Source organism: Mobula birostris, chromosome 7, assembly GCF_030028105.1.
Source record: "Mobula birostris isolate sMobBir1 chromosome 7, sMobBir1.hap1, whole genome shotgun sequence".
In the NCBI taxonomy this organism is placed as follows: domain Eukaryota; kingdom Metazoa; phylum Chordata; class Chondrichthyes; order Myliobatiformes; family Myliobatidae; genus Mobula; species Mobula birostris.
Window position 1 is genome coordinate 69113896 of NC_092376.1, and position 16468 is coordinate 69130363.

Genomic DNA, 16468 nt, shown 5'->3' on the forward strand with positions numbered 1-16468 from the left:
TTGCAGACGACACAAAGGTTGGTGGTGTTGTAGATAGTGTAGAGGATTGTCAAAGATTGCAGAGAGATATTGATAGGATGCAGAAGTGGGCTGAGAAGTGGCAGATGGAGTTCAACCCAGAGAAGTGTGAGGTGGTGCACTTTGGAAGGACAAACTCCAAGGCAGAGTACAAAGGAAATGGCAGGATACTTGGTAGTGTGGAGGAGCAGAGGGATCTCGGGGTGCATGTCCACAGATCCCTGAAAGTTGCCTCATGGGTGGATAGGGTAGTTAAGAAAGCTTATGGGGTGTTAGCTTTCATAAGTCGAGGGATAGAGTTTAAGAGTCGCGATGTAATGATGCAGCTCTATAAAACTCTGGTTAGGCCACACTTGGAGTATTGTGTCCAGTTCTGGTCACCTCACTATGGGAAGGATGTGGAAGCATTGGAAAGGGTACAGAGGAAATTTACCAGGATGCTGCCTGGTTTAGAAAGTATGCATTATGATCAAAGATTAAGGGAGCTAAGGCTTTACTCTTTGGAGAGAAGGAGGATGAGAGGAGACATGATAGAGGTATACAAGATAATAAGAGGAATAGATAGAGTGGATAGCCAGCGCCTCTTCCCCAGAGCACCACTGCTCAATACAAGAGGACATGGCTTTAAGGTAAGGGGTGGGAAGTTCAAGGGGGATATTAGAGGAAAGTTTTTTACTCAGAGAGTGGTTGGTGCGTGGAATAGACTGCCTGAGTCAGTGGTGGAGGCAGATACACTAGTGAAGTTTAAGAGACTACTAGACAGGTATATGGAGGAATCTAAGGTGGGGGCTTATATGGGAGGCAGGGTTTGAGGGTCGGCACAACATTGTGGGCCGAAGGGCCTGTACTGTGCTGTATTATTGTATGCTCTGTGTCTCACGTCAGCTTGGCAATATCAAGAAGACTTGGGAGATGCTAAAATGCTAAGAAGGAGCAAAAGAAACATCAGGGCAAAAAGGATAAAGTGAGACTAGGTTGGTGGTTAACATGAAAGGGATTCCAAAGTTCTTACAAAGATGTAAAAGAGAGGAGATGCCAGCCAATCAGGATCAAAATGGAGGCCTTCTGTTGAATGGCAAAGGTCCTAAATGAGAGTCTGTTTTTCTGGGATAAAGAGTTTGTCAAAGTCACAGTAAGCAGAATGTATTGGGATACTAAATATGGGTAAAGAGGAAATGCTAGCAAGTGTGGAGTCAGTTTCAACGTCATCTCCTCTTAGGCAGAAGAAGACTTGCCACAGATGGGGTGGGAGCTGTAATGGGCTAGTTTGATCAGACCCAACAATTTGAGTGCCCAGGAGATGTAATAAGCGACAAGCACAACAAGGTAACTTAAGCCTAATTTATTATCATAAAACAGGAAGTTCAAATAAACCACACAAAATACTATGTAGCAAGTCTCAAATATTTCTGGTTTTACGATCTTGGTCACCACCTAATTGTTGCTGTTGGGGGAACTCTTGATTTCTGACTCACTCGTGAAACCTCTGGGTCCCAGATACTGATTGCGATCCTGTTCTGAGTGAAGTCCAAAGAAAATATGAAAAAGCAGCCCAATATATTCACAAGGTAGACACCCAGAAACAGACAAACTCTTTGGTCTTTTGTCTCAATACAGCCTTTTTTTTTCAAATGCTTCCTGTGTCCATTAATGCAGTCCTCATAAATTAATTAGACATTTTAATGGTCACTCCTTGTTAGCACGTAGCACACAACATTCCCAGTGTCCAGACACATAACATTCCTTGAACTTACAGAAGGGCATTAATGTTTCCATACAGTATAAGCGATAAGCCTGAAAAAAGAATCCAGTTACAAACAGACATTTAGTGTCTACAATGTTTACTCTACAGACCTCACATGCTGTGAGTTATGTTGTCACTTGACCTGACAGACATTCATTCATTGTTTTGCAAAGTCTAATATGACACAGGATGTGGTGTGCTCCTTCCACTGCTTTTGCTGGCTTTGCATATGCACTTGATGAAGGTTTTCAGTGCCCATCCAAAAAGTTCCTTCTCTATCCTGATCATAGTTTATCAGCCAAAAATTTGCACACATTGATTCAGATTTTGATTGGTTTATTGTCAAGTACACCAGAGTGCAATAAAATTCCTTGTTTGCATAAAGCTCAGCGTATTCACTATGCATGGTACTACTAGATACAACAATAATAAATACAGTGATGATTGCAAAATGTTGGAATGATGTGAAGTATATTACTGCAAACTGATGTAGTGCAAAAGCAAACACTAAAGTGACAGTAACTGAGAAAGGTAGAATTAAGGATTGGAGAACGTGGCAGTACAACCAGAATAAGGAAGTGAAAGAGGTGATTGTTTCAGAGGTCTGATAGCAGTAGTGAAGAACATGTTCATGAGTCAGGTTGATCAGGCTTTCAAATCTGTGTATCTTGTCCTAGAATTTAGAAGAGAGTAAAAGGAATTTCCAGGGGTAATCTCCATCTCCAACAGGATCCCACCAACAAGCACATCTTCTCTCCCCTGACGCCACCCCCCCCCCAGCCACTTTCTGCTTTCCGCAAGGATCGCTCCTTATGTGACTACTTTGTCCATTCATCCCTCTCCACTGATCTCCCTCCTGGCACTTATCCTTGCAAACGAAACAAGTGTTATACCTGCCCCAACACCACCTCCCTCACTACCATTCAGGTCCCTAAGCAGTGAGGCGACACTTCACCTGTGAGTCTGTTGGGTCATATACTGTGTCTGCTGCTCCCAGTGTGGCCTTCTGTGTATTGATGAGACCTGACATAAATTGGGAGACTGCTTTGATGAGCACCTACGCTCTGTCCACCAGAAAAAGCAGGATCTCCCAGTGGCCACCCATTTTAATTCTACTTCCCATTCCTGTTCCAATATATCTATCCATGGCTCCTCCACTGTCATGATGAAGCCACGCTCAGGTTGGAAGAACAACACCTTATATTTCATCTTGGTGCCATCCAATCTGATGGCATGAACATCAATTTCTTGAACTTCCAATAATACCCACACCTCTTTTTCTTCTCCCATTTTATTTCCTTGCCTGCCCATTGCTTCCCTCTCGTGCTCCCCCACTTTCCTTTCATCCACAGCCTTCTGTCCCCTTCTATCAGATTCCCCCTTCTCCAGCCCTGTATCTCTTTCACCAATCAACTTCCCAGTTCTTTACTTCATTCCTCCCCCTCAGCTTTCACCTATCAACTTGTTTCTCTCTCCCCTACCCTCCACCTCTTAAATCTACTCCTCAGCTTTTTTTCTCCAGTCCTGCCAAAGAGTCTCAGCCCGAAACATTGACTGTACTCTTTTCCGTAGATGCTGCCTGGCCTTTTGAGTTCCTTGAGCATTTTGTGTATGTTGCTTGGATTTCCAGCATCTGCAGAGTTTCTTTTGTTTGGGATTTCCAGGGTGGCTGCTTCTCAACTCCAGTGATCTGGTGTTGATGTTCATGTCCAGCGCTGTCTGTGGGGTGTCTGCACCACCAGGTGACTGTGAGTTTCCCTTAGGCATTTTTCTTCTAAGTCCCAAACATGTGTTAGTTGATTGGCAAATTAACCCTAGTGGAGATGACCTACTTTGTTGTAATGAAATTAGTCAAATTGCTCATGCTTTGAGGTGTCTGAAATAAAGAGTGCATGACTCAGAAGTTTGTAGAAGGGCAGTAATTACTTTATGCCACGTTTGAAGTCTTATTCTTCAATCACTAATTCATTTGTCCAAAGACTGGGCTGCTACACAGAAGGTAATGGTGAAGTTCATCATCAACACGCCCCTTGTAAGAAGTGGCTTTAATGGATGTAAAATGGTCACTGTTTCCTAAGATCTTGTTGTTAGCTTCAGTATTTTTGTTAGAGATGTGGGGGAGGTGGAGTTTGATGTGAAAGTATTATGCAGTGTGGGCAGGATGCCCAATGTGCTTTATTCTGCAAATAGTTTATTGTAATACTAACTATATATGTAATGCTTCATAATGGTAAAGTGAACAGGTCCGTGTTGACTTGAGCTTGGCCTGTCGATTTGAATTTTGTTTGCCTGCAGTATTCAATGCCCTTGGTTTCTCAGTGAGTACTTTTTTGCAGTCCTTGGCTCTGCACTCACTGGAGCTGAGAAGCAACAACATGACTGCTGTGTTATTTTGATGCCAGGTTTCGTCATGGGAGGACCAAGGAAATACTTAAGAGAAGGATGTGGGATGTCGTACTAAAAAATGAGAGTAGTGTCACGGTGATGACAGTCTTGCTGAATTCCAGTTTGCACTGAAATTAGGTCAGTTATCCTCTGGGTTAAGGTCAGGGCTTCATGTCATCTTGTAGAAGACAAAGCTGGAACTTATTTTTGAGGGCAGCCATACATGAGGATTCTCACCAATTCCTCTTGATTGACAGTTGAGGGAATTTGTAAGATCAGAAAAAAGGAGATTGATTGTTGAAACCATTCCAGCAAATTTGTTGTATTTGAGTCCACTGTCCACTTTGTCTCTTCATGAATCGAATTTTCACTGTGATTCAGGGAGCAGCTCTTTGGTCAGTCAGTGGAAACAGTTGGAAAGAACACTTGCAGTAACTTTTGCTGCAGTACACAGCAAGGAGCAATTGGATTTATTATTTTTCATGCTCATGAAGATGGTTGTGATTACCCAGATCGGGAGAGGAGACTGAGATTTTGTGTCAGAGTCAGCACACTTGTTTCTGAACTTTAGTTTCAGAAGCCTTGATACTTTTAAAAGGATCTTTCAGTCTCTTGTTGGCCTGAGATGGCAGCAAGACTGCCCAGAGATGAATGGAAATAACTGAGTTTTGGCTGAGCAGTTCTCAAGCATGTTCTTTCTTTCTGACTTTGACTGCCTCTGTTTTCAATAAACTCTCTCTGCTTCCGCGGATCCTTAGGAGACTGCCCAATACCACAGGGAGGATGTGCAAGTGTTAGAAGTGGCTCAGATAAGATTTATTGGAATTGATTCGGCGGTATTGAGTTCATTCATCTGGAGAGACTGGGCAAACTGGGATTGTGTTTCCTTGGAAGAGAAAATGCTGAGAGGCAAATTGGTAGGGTTTATATCTGTGGGAGGTTTAGAAAAAGCAAATAAAGGCTGGCTGTTTTCCAGAGTTAAATTATACCCCTGGATAAAGACAATGTAATTGCCAGAAGCAGAAGAGGCTTTGTATGATTATAGTGCTTTTATGGAATGGACACTTGGGGTTTAGAATCTTTTGACTGATAGGGAATGGAATTGGATTCCATTGGAGACTTTCAGAGAAGTGGCTAAGTATTTGAAAGAGAAAATACTGCGTGGAAATTGTGGAATGGAAGGAGACAGACTGTAAAAATAGCTACTTATTTGACTGAATACGTAACCCCTTGCTGAGTGGGCAATGGATTTGTTTTAAAACAATTATATAAGTTGCCATTTCAGATTCATCACTCGCTCTTCTTAACAGCCACATGGCAGGATTTCGAGCCCCCCCTGAATGGAGAGGACAACTGAATGTTTCTTACAATTTTGGACCTGGCTTCAAGGACAGTTACACCTCACAGTAGGTTGATGTGTATGGTGGATAGAGGCTGAACAGCAGCCTTCACGTGATCAGTAACATTTTATCTTGGCCTCTCCTAATATAGTATATTGTGACTTTGTTCGTTTGTTAAACTCTGCATTAAGGAACTCAAATCCCAGGGTGTTGTATTTCTTAAAATTAATAATTTTAAAAGAAGAGTAAATGAAAATAAATTCTATGGGCAATTTATATTTAAAGGAAGTAAAACTGATCTCATCAACAAATCCCAGGCTATAGCTCCTCCCTTGCCTGCACAGCCCCTGGAGAGGAGGGTCTGGACTGCAGTTTAAACCAGGACCATATGCACTGTAGCTGTTGTGACCAAGAACCTTGGTGGTAATTGAATTTTGGTGGAGTGGGACACCATGTAAACCACAGTTCAACCACCAGAATCAGTCCTCTCTTTCTCAGCCTGGTGGTCATTTAAGCCCTCATCTAACTCAGCATTTCAAGCCTTCCATCTCCTCCCTTTCTCTGAGCCATGCCACCCAGCAATCCTAATCACGGAACAATTTACAATTTGGGCAGGAGGGGCTCATCAGCCTTGCACGGCAGCCCACCTAGGAAAAGAAAAAAAACTGATATTTAAACCTCTGCTGCCTCGCGCCATACCCACCCATGGGAAAGGCTTCAGGAGTAAACCCTGAGGAAGAAATCCGGAGCCGGGGTCCCTAAGGCAGTTTGATGTTGTTTACAATTTCACTCTGGCAGCCTTTGTGATGACACTAGTGCCAAGCTATATTGGCACTTGCCCTTGGTCTACATCAGTGACATGGAGAACGGGAACCTGTTGCATGGGCAACAGCTGGTTCTTCAAATCTTCCCACCCAGGCTTGTGTCCTGGAGAGGATATAGTCCACCAGAAGCGCAAACCCATGTTCCCTTGGATCAACAGCTGCCTACTACCTACTACTACCTAATCACAGGACAATTTCCAATGACCAATTAACCTACCAACTAATACATCTTTTGGATGTGGGAGGAAACTGGAGCACTCAGAGGAAACCCACATGATCACGGAGAACGTACAAATTCCTTGCAGACAGCAAAGGGAATCAAACCCGGGTCACTGGTACTGTAAAGTGTTGTGCTAACCACTACTGTGCTGCCCTTTTCTAGGACCAAGCCTTGCTCATCTATCATTCTATCCTTGCTAGCCAGTGTTAACTTTTGGCAGAACCTTTATCTGTGGTGAAAGGTATGATGTGGATTAATGAGGGCAATTAATCTGAGTATGTACTTTACCTTGAAAGCTAAGAGACTTGTTTTCAATTTTAGTAAAGTCCAAATGCATGTTTACACCAGAAACGAGGTGAGAAGAATTTACAATGTCATTGGCAAAATTCAGGGAGCTGTGGAGCCAGGTGAGATTGTTAATGAATTTAATATTACTTGAATTTATTATAGGCTTATTTTTAAAGTTTTAGTGATGGTCATCTTTTATATAGCAAGATGTTGAATACATTGATGGGCAATGATTTGTAAATAATTTGCAACTAAGTGTTGGAGTTCGGAGTCTGGCCAGGATGAAAAGAACTTTAATTTGGGCACTGACACAAAAATTTCATTTTCCAATATAAAATTACATAAAAATCACACCCTGCTGTGTGAAAGTAGTTACTTGATGATCAACATTTCTTGATGCAGGAGAATAAACTGTGCCTTAATTTGCTCTGGCAGATCGGTATGTGATACTAGGAGGTCATCGTGATGCATGGGTCTTTGGAGGTATAGATCCAACCACTGGAGCTGCTGTTACACACGAAGCTGTGAGGAGTTTTGCAAAGCTTGTGAAAGAGGGTAAAAAGAAATCTCAATGTGTTGCAGTTTATTGTGATGATCAATTTGCTGTTGCTAGTAGCTGTGCTTTTCATTCTCCTTTCCTGAAGGCACAGATCTTTCTTCGAATAGGCTCTCATGGTTTTCTGGTACATCATCTAAGTGGCTGTTCATGTGGGAGCCTAAGTAATGATGGTCAGCAAGCTTTTATACCAGCTCCCTCTCCTCTTTCTTACACACTAAATAAAGGGTCTCAATCCATTTCCCTCCACAGATGCTGCTTTGACCCATTTAGTTCCTCCAGTGCTTTATATGTTGTTCAACATAAAAGGCAGCATTGGTCAAATTGCACTACAATAAGGGTTGCAGTTTAGCAATCAGGAATCTGACCTGGTTGTTTTCTCTTGGTCCAAGTGAACAATTGTGTCATCACAACATCCGCTTAAGCAACATTACTGAATCCTGTACTTTATATGGACTACATGTTCCTTCCAGCCTATTAAGAAGGTGATGATGCTCAATTTTAATTGAGAATAAGTCACAATTTTTGTTAACATAATCCTTGAGTGAATTGTGGGGTAAATTTAATGAACTCTTTATGATGTGGAAACTCGCTCAACTGAAGTGCACATTGGACAATAGAATCATTGAAACTGATGTCACAGGAGTCCATTTCACCATTGGGTTCATGTCAATTTTTTAAAAAAAAAAGTCAGTCTAACCTAAGAAATAAAAACAGATACAGTTTACAGCATTCTAATATTACAGTTTTTTGGTTCCAAGAGATTCACATTAACTTTACGAAATCTGACAGCTGTATTTCAACTGAAAAGGGATAACGTCATTTCAAGGTCTAGTCTTGTTTAAAAAGATTTTCCCAATTTAGGATCTGCTCTAATGATTGGAATAGCTGAACCTTTGTGACTTAGATGACCATATCCATTTCTCTTATTCAGTGGAGCAAAGTGAGCTCCAGAGGTCTCAAAACTTAAACTTGTTTAGAAGAGTCCTGTCCTTGTGGCATCTAGTAGCTGTAGAAAAGAGCTATGGGTGAAATTGTAACGTTTCAAATGCTAACTCTGCAATTATCCATTTAGGTTGGAGGCCCAGAAGAACCATAATATTTGCCAGCTGGGATGCTGAAGAATATGGTATATTGGGATCCACAGAGTGGGTAGAGGTAAGTTGTTTAAAATTCAGGCATAAATACACATTTTGGGTATTTCAACCAGATCTTGTACTGTAGAGGCATCTCACTTTGATATTAATCTTCCTTTAGGGTACTTCATTCCAGCACAGCACGTTTAGTTGCAAATGTGAAGTTATTTGGGGAATATTGGATACGAGGTAGCAAAACACTTTAACCTTTACCTGCCTATATTTGCAATTGCTTTCATTTGGACATAGAAAATTGTGCTCTTCCATTTTGTACTTCCTGTTAGTATAAAAAGGAACACATCTGAATGCATGCCCATTCTGTATAAAATCTGAATGAAACAAAATAAATCCCTTAATGTCTTGATGAAAGTGCCCCCAACCTAAAGCTTTTTCTGTTTCTTTCTCCATCGATGCTGCCTGATTGGTTAGGTACACTCAGTGGCCACTTTCGGTGCAACTGTAAACCTGCTTGCTAATGTAAATATCTAATCAGCCAATCTTGTGGCAGCAACTCAATGTATAAATGCATGTAGATATACATGGTCAAGAGGTTCAGTTGTTGTTCAGATCAAGCATCAGAATGGGAAACAAAAGTGACTTTGACCATCTGCCTGGGTTTTGACTCATCTCCCTCTCTTCTCACTGCTGCCACTGGGCAGGCCGTGCATTAGTCTTGGCTTCCATGCCACCAGGTTAGGGAGTAGCCATTGCTCTACAGGCATTGGGCTCCTAGACCAGCTTCACTCGCCTCACTTTCAGGGACTTTGCATATTATGTTCTGGGTATTATTTCTTTACTTATTGCTTGCTTGATTTGTTCTTTTTTCACATATTGAATGTTGGTTGGTCTTCTGTTGGTGCCAGATGGGTTGGTTTGAGTATTTCAGAAACTGCTGACCTCCTGAGATTTTTATGCACACCAGACTCTAGACCTTACAGAGAATGGTGCGAGAAACAAAACAAAATAAGTCCAGTGAGTGACAGTCCTATAGGCAAAAATGTCTTGTTAATGAGGGAGGTCAGAGGAGAATGGTCAGACTGGTTCAAACTGACAGGAAGGAGGTAGTAACTCAAGTAACCATGCATTACAACAGTGGTATGCAGAAGAGCATCTCTGAATGCACAATACGTTGAACCTCGAAGTGGATGGGCTACAGCAGCAGAAGACCACAAATATACACTTCTGCACTGAGTATATGTTTTATTATGAGTATATGTTTTATTAGGTGCAGGAGGCCTCTGAATATAGTTGCAGTGTTTTCTGTTTTATGTCACATTTCCCACATCTGTTATTTTGCTTTTCAGACTATCTGAGTTGATATGCTAATGCACAAGTACCTAAAGATTAATCCTCATACTTTCAAAACCATAGTACTCATCCCTTGAAACTTGATTCCTTGAAGCTGTGAACAGCTGTCACCATTTTGTGCAAATGAACACAGACATTTCAAGAAGATTAATGTTTTAACGGAACTTCCCAGGTGGTAATGTAAAATATCAATGTTCAAAGATGGGAAGATTTTTAAAAAGTTTGTTTGATGTGGCTATATTCCCAGCACTGATTGGTTAATTAATCTCTAATATTTGAAATTTGGCTTAAATTTAAGCAACATCCCCACAGGAAAAAGCTGTAATGAAGCATATATTCTAGAATTTTCTCTCTTGACCTGTGGCAAGCATATTCCAGTTAGAGAAAGAATGTATTAATTTGTTCTGCATGGTAGCAGTTGTTCCAGGAAGGAAAACTCTTTAGGCTCAAATGGGATGCACTCTTGGGGAATGCATAAAACTTTACTATAAATTATGCTTACTTTATATTAGAATTAATATCAACCGTTACTGCTTGATCTGTTCTGAATGTATTCAAATTGCGTAAACATGTATTGTTTCTTTTTGAAACCTCTTACCATCTGAAAGTGCTTTGCAACTAATTTAGCATTTTTAAACTGGTTGACAATTATGTCAGCTAACTTTGAACTAGAGGTGACGTCCCTTTGTTAAAGTGCTTTAATCAATAATGCTTTGATATTTTTACATTAAGGACAATGCCAAACTGCTTCAGGAACGAGCTGTGGCATATATCAATGCAGATTCAGCTATTGAAGGTAACTAAATGGACTTGAAGTAGACAATTAATCTGAGATCTTTCTCTCCCCAAAAAAATGCTGTAAGAAGTGGAATGATTGTCATTGTATAGCAATGGGATGGGATAGAGGCTAGTAGGTGACAGTTGCAATCAGAATGGGTGGGAATGATTAGCATATGGAATGAGGGTGAGAAGGAGAACGGAAAAATGAACAAAGGAGAAGACATCTAGATGGACATATATGTGTGGAGAGTACAGGGGTGTGGGTTTTCTTGAAATCAGAACCAGGGTGCGGGCGCTCCATATAACAGTCACTGATGTAGATGAGATAACATCATGAACATTAAATGCCATGGACCAGGTTGGAGGAAGTGCAGGTGAACCTCCTCTTCACCTGGACAGAACACTTGGTCCTTGGATGATGGTGATGAGGCAGGTGCAGGAACAAATGTTGCATGGTACAGCACCAGGGAAGGATGAGTTGAATAGGGGTGGGGTGGAGTGGGATGGATGGGCCAGGGTGTCCCTGAGAGCACTGTCTCTTGGCAAAGTAGAAAGAAGAGGAGAGGGGAAGAAGTAACTGTGGGCGGGATCAAACTGGAGACGGCAAAAATGACCGTGATGATGTATTGAATGCAGAAGCAAGCAGGGTGATGGGTGAAGACCAAGGGAACACGATCGCTGTTCTTGATGATGTTGGTAAGGGCAGACAAATGGGGAAATGGAAGAAATGTGTGAGGGCCCACAGATGGCACAAGGAAAGCTATATTTCCAGAAGGAAGAAGACATTTCGGCAGCTCTAGGACACGCCTTATCTTTAGACCAGATGCAGTGGACATTGAGAAAAATGGGTGGCATCATTACAGGAGCAAGCTGGGATGAGATTTTAGTTGAGATAACCGTGGGAGTCAGTAAGTTTATAAGTGTTAGTGGAAATGAACAGAATCCAGAAAAGGAAGAGAAGTGTCATGGATAGTCCAGCTGAATAAGAGAACAGGATTGAAGTGCAAGAACCTCAATTTTATATATTCCAACCATCTATTGCTGATTGCAACATGCAGAGATTGTTAAAGGCTAAGAACATGGTAGACTGGAAGGTAGTGAATGTTGTGCCTTTGTTAAAGAAGGGCACCAAAGAAATATCTGGGAACTCTAGACCAATAAGACTAATGCTTGTGGTAAGTTAATTACTGGAGAGGATTCTGAGGGATAAAAAATATGTACATCTGGAAAGATGGGTTAATTAGAGGTCATCAGTATGTCTTTGTGCATGAGAGATCATGTCATACAAACCTGATTTTTTTTTTTTTTTTTGATGAGGTGACCAAGAAAGGACATAAGGGTAGTGTGGAAGATATGGTTTATATTGACTTCAGTAAGGTCTTTGATAAAATTCCATGTGGTAGACTGCTGTGGAAGTTTAAGTTGCATGAAATCCAGGGATAGGTGACTAATTGGCTTAATGATAGAAAAAAGAGTGCATATGGAAGATTGTTCCTCGACTGGAAGACCATGATTGGTGGTATGCCTTGGGTCAGTGCTGGGTTCCTTGCTTGTCATCTATATCAATGACTTGGAGAAGAATGTACAGGGCATATTAAGTTTGCACACAGGTGATAAGTTGACAGTGAAGAAGATGATCAAATTTTGCTGATTAAAGTGACGAGGGAGATTGAAGCGTCAAGCTGTGTGGGGAAGGTGAGCACCGGCTACCTGTCTTTTGATCGACCTGCTACACAGAGGGAAAGATCTGCCACTGGGCCTGGAGAGTGTTCCCCAGGTTTTTCTGCATTTTTGATGTGGACTTGGACTATAGACTTTTTTTCAGCCTTATAGTTTTTAGATTCTGTGTTTTTTGTACAATCTTTGTTGGTTTCTTTTGTGCAGGGAGGGGGATTTGGGGGTCAATGTGCCTGTTCTGTTTACGTTCAGTTTTTTGATCAGGGAGGTTTTTTGGGGGTTGATGATCTTGCTGCCTTTGCTTGGTTTCATGGCTACTTGAAGAAGAATTTTAAGTTGTATGCTTTGACAATAAATGAACCTTTGAACCTTCGAAATATTATAAGGGAATCTTGATATCTTGATTAGCTGAGTAAGTGCACTGAGTAATGGTAAATGGAGTTTAATTCAGATACATGTAAATTGTTGCATTTTGGAAAGCCAAATCCAGTTAAAACCTTCACAGTAAATGCCAGGGTCCCAGGGAGTGTTGTAGACTAGGGACCTTGGAGTACAAGAATATGGTTCACTGAAAGTGGAATCACAAGTAGACAATGATGGAGAAGGCTCTCGGCTTGCTGGCCTACATCAATCAGGGCATTGAGTATAAAAGCAGGGAGGTCATGATACAGTTGTAGAGGGCACTTGCGAGGCTGCATTTGAAGTATTATGATTGTTTTTGGTCACCCTGTTAGAGGAAAGATTTTATTAAGCTGAAAAGAGTGCAGAAAAGAAATTACAAGAATGTTTCAGGTCTTGATGTGCTGTGTTATAGGAAAAGGTTGGACAGGCTAGGACTTTATTTCTTAGAGTGTAGGAGACTGAAATGTGATATTTAAAAGGTGTATAAAGTCATGAGGGTCATAGATGGGGAGAGTGCACTCACGTCTTTTCCCCCCAGAGTTGGGGAACCGAGGATTAGAGGGCATAGGGTTAATGTTTCGAGGATAAAGTTTTAATCGAAGTTTGAATGGCAACTGTTTCTACACAAAGTATAAACACTTTTTATGCCTGTGGAATTTGCTGCTGGAGGAAGAGATTGCAGCTGGTACAATAACAGATTTTAAGAGATAGACAGGTATTGAATTGACTTTATTACTTCCATCCTTCATATACAAGAGGAGTAAAAAATCTTTACATTATGTCTCCATCTAAATGTGCAATGTGTAATTTATAGTAATTTATATTAAATAGTATGCACAACCGGACAGTCAATATAACAGAGAAATACAATTGTATCTGCATGAATTAGTCAGTCTGATAGCCTGGTGGAAGAAGCTGCCCTGGAGCCTGTTGGTCCTGGCTTTTATGCTGCAGTACCAGTTCCCAGATGGTAGCAGCTGGAACAGTTTGTAGTCGGGGTGACTTGGGTGCCCAATGATCCTTCTGGCCCTTTTTACACACCTGTCTTTGTAAATGTCCTGAATAGTGGGAAGTTCATATCTACAGATGTGCTGGGCTGTCTGCACCACTCTCTGCAGAGTCCTGCGATTGAGGGAAGCATAGTTCCCATACCAGGCAGTGATGCAGCCAGTCAGGATGTGCTCAGTCGTGCCCTTGTAGAAAGTTCTTGGGATTTGGGGGCCCATACCAAACTTCTTCAACTGTCTGAGGTGAAAGAGGCGCTGTTGTGCCTTTTTCACCACACAGCCAGTATGTACAGACCACGTGAGATCCTCGGTAATGTTTATACCGAGGAACTTAAAGCTGTTCACCCTCTCAACCCCAGATCCATTGATGTCAATAAGGGTTAGGCTGCCTCCACTCCTCCTGTAGTCTGCAACCAGCTCCTTTGTTTTTACGAAATTGAGGGACAGGTTGCTTTCTTGACCACTGTCAGGGTGATGACTACTTCTCTGTAGGCTACCTCATCATTATTTGAGATTAGGCCAATCAGTGTAGTGTCGTCAGCAAATTTAATTAGCAGATTGGAGCTGTGGGTGGTAACACAGTCATGGATATGCAGAGAGTAAAGGAGGGGGCTGAGGGGCACCTGTATTGAGGGGCAGAGGTGAGGGAACCCACTCTAATCACTTGCCGACGATCTGACAGGAAGTCCAGCATCCAGCCCCAAAAGGCAGGGTGAAGGCCGAGGTCTCTGAGCTGCTTGTCGAGCCTGGAGAGAATTATGGTGTCGAGTGCTGAACTGTAGTCCAAGCATAGTATTATCACATAAGCATCCTTCTTCTCCAGGTGTGTTAGGACGGTGTGTAGAGCTGTGGCTATTGCATCTGTCGATCGGTTGAGTCCAGTAGGTGAATTGTAGGGAGTCCAGTGTGGTGGTAATATGCTGCAGATGTAGTCCTTGAACAGCCCCTCAAAGCATTTGCTTGTTATTGAGGTGAATGTGATAGAACGCCAGTCATTCAGATATGTTACCTTGGTCTTTTTAGGTACAGGAAGGATGGTGGATGTTTTGAAGCAGGAGGGCCCTCTACACTGGGAGAGGGAGAGATTAAAAATGTCTTTAAATACACCTGCCAGTTGTGTTGCGTACACTCTGAGATGCCATCTGGTCCCGCAGCCTTGCAACTATCTGCCGGTTGGAAACGCCGGGATACTTCAGTCTCAGAGGTGACCAAGCTGCAGGTCGCATCAGCGGCTCTCCTCGGGGGCTCCGTGTTGGCAACATTGAATCGAGCATAAAAAAATTTAGATCATCTGGGAGAGAGGCAGGGATGTTGGAAACTCCACTGCGTTTAGCTTTGAAGTTTGCGATGGTGTGCAGACCTTGCCATAAGCTGCGTGTGTTGTTGGTGGAGAGTTGTGGCTGAATCTTGTCCCTGTATTGTTGTTCTGCTGCCTTCATGACTTTGTGTAGAATGTAGCTACATTTCTTGAGTTCCTGTTGGTCACCGGCAATGTAAGCTCTGTGTTGCGCAGTAAGTGCTGCTCACTTGGAACTATTGATCCAGGGTTTCTGGTTTGGATAGACCCTGACTGATTTTGGGGGGGGGGGGGGGGGGAACAGCATCCTTAATGCACTTCCGGATGAAACGTGATCCCATCCGTGAACTCGGAGACATTCTCATCATGGAAGACATTCCAGTTGACGTCATCAAAGCAGTCCTGTAGCATGGAGACTGATTGGTTGGACCAACAGTGGATGGTTTTAACTATGGCTGCCTCTTGTTTCAGCTTCTGCCTGTACTTCGGCAGCAGCAAAATGGAGGAGTGATCCGATTTTCCACATGGAGGGCGGAGGAGTGCTTTGTAAGCATTGCGACTGGGAGAGTAGCAGTGATTGAGTATGCTATCTCCCTGTGTGCTCTCCTGGATATGTTGACAAAACTTTGGAGAGACTTTAGTCAGCGATGCTCTATTTAAGTCACTGGCAGCGCTGAAGGCAGCCTTCAGGTGTGCAGTCTCCAGGGTTCCTGTGGTCTCGTACGGTTTCTTGAGAGCCACGTCAGTATCAGCTTGTGGCAGAATATACACAGCTGTGATGATAAAGCTGTGAATTCCCCAGGCAGCCAGAAAGGTCTACACAGTAGCACAAGGTACTCCAGATCCGGGGAACAAAAGGATTTGAGGGCATGCACATTCCGGGGGTCACACCAAGCATTATTGACCATGAAGCATACCCCACCTCCTTTATTCTTCCCGGAGAGGTTTTTTGACCTGTCTGCCAGATGGAGCGCTCGATGGCATGATCCGGTATGTCATCCATCAGCCAGGTCTCCACAAAGCACAAAACGTTACATTCCTCTGTTTCCCACTGGTAGGAGATTCTGGCTCTCAGTTCGCACAGCTTATTGGATTGGAAAAGTTTTGAAGGGGTTCTAGGGAGTAGCTTGGATGGGGCATCTTGCTCATATGGGCTAGTTGTGCTGATGGGTCTGTTTCCATGCTGCTATAGACACGTGCACAATAGTGCACTGTCCTCGATACTGAGAAAATTGTGAGGACCACCTGCCTTTTCTCTGAGCTGACTTGCCGTCTTTATAGCTGCGTCAATATGTTGCATCCAGGTTAGGTCCTCAGAGATCTTAACACCCAGCAACTTAAAATTGCTCACTCTCTCCACTTCTGATCTCTCTGAGGGTTGATTTGTGTTCCCTCATCGTACCCTTGCTGAAATCCACAATCAGCTCCTTGGTCGTACTGATGTTGAGTGCAAGGTTGTTGTTGCTGCGACACCACTCAACTAACT

The 16468-nt window shown here is 42.5% G+C and overlaps 1 protein-coding gene across 1 annotated transcript in view; it reads left to right on the top strand.

The window, feature by feature from the left end:
* naalad2 (N-acetylated alpha-linked acidic dipeptidase 2) overlaps positions 1-16468 on the top strand; it is a 104563-nt gene that overhangs the window by 52855 nt on the left and 35240 nt on the right. The window contains exons 8-12 of the mRNA XM_072264360.1: positions 5458-5553; positions 6853-6938; positions 7255-7374; positions 8451-8533; positions 10552-10615. Coding sequence (XP_072120461.1) covers positions 5458-5553; positions 6853-6938; positions 7255-7374; positions 8451-8533; positions 10552-10615 — 449 coding nt within the window. The remainder of the gene's footprint in view (positions 1-5457; positions 5554-6852; positions 6939-7254; positions 7375-8450; positions 8534-10551; positions 10616-16468) is intronic.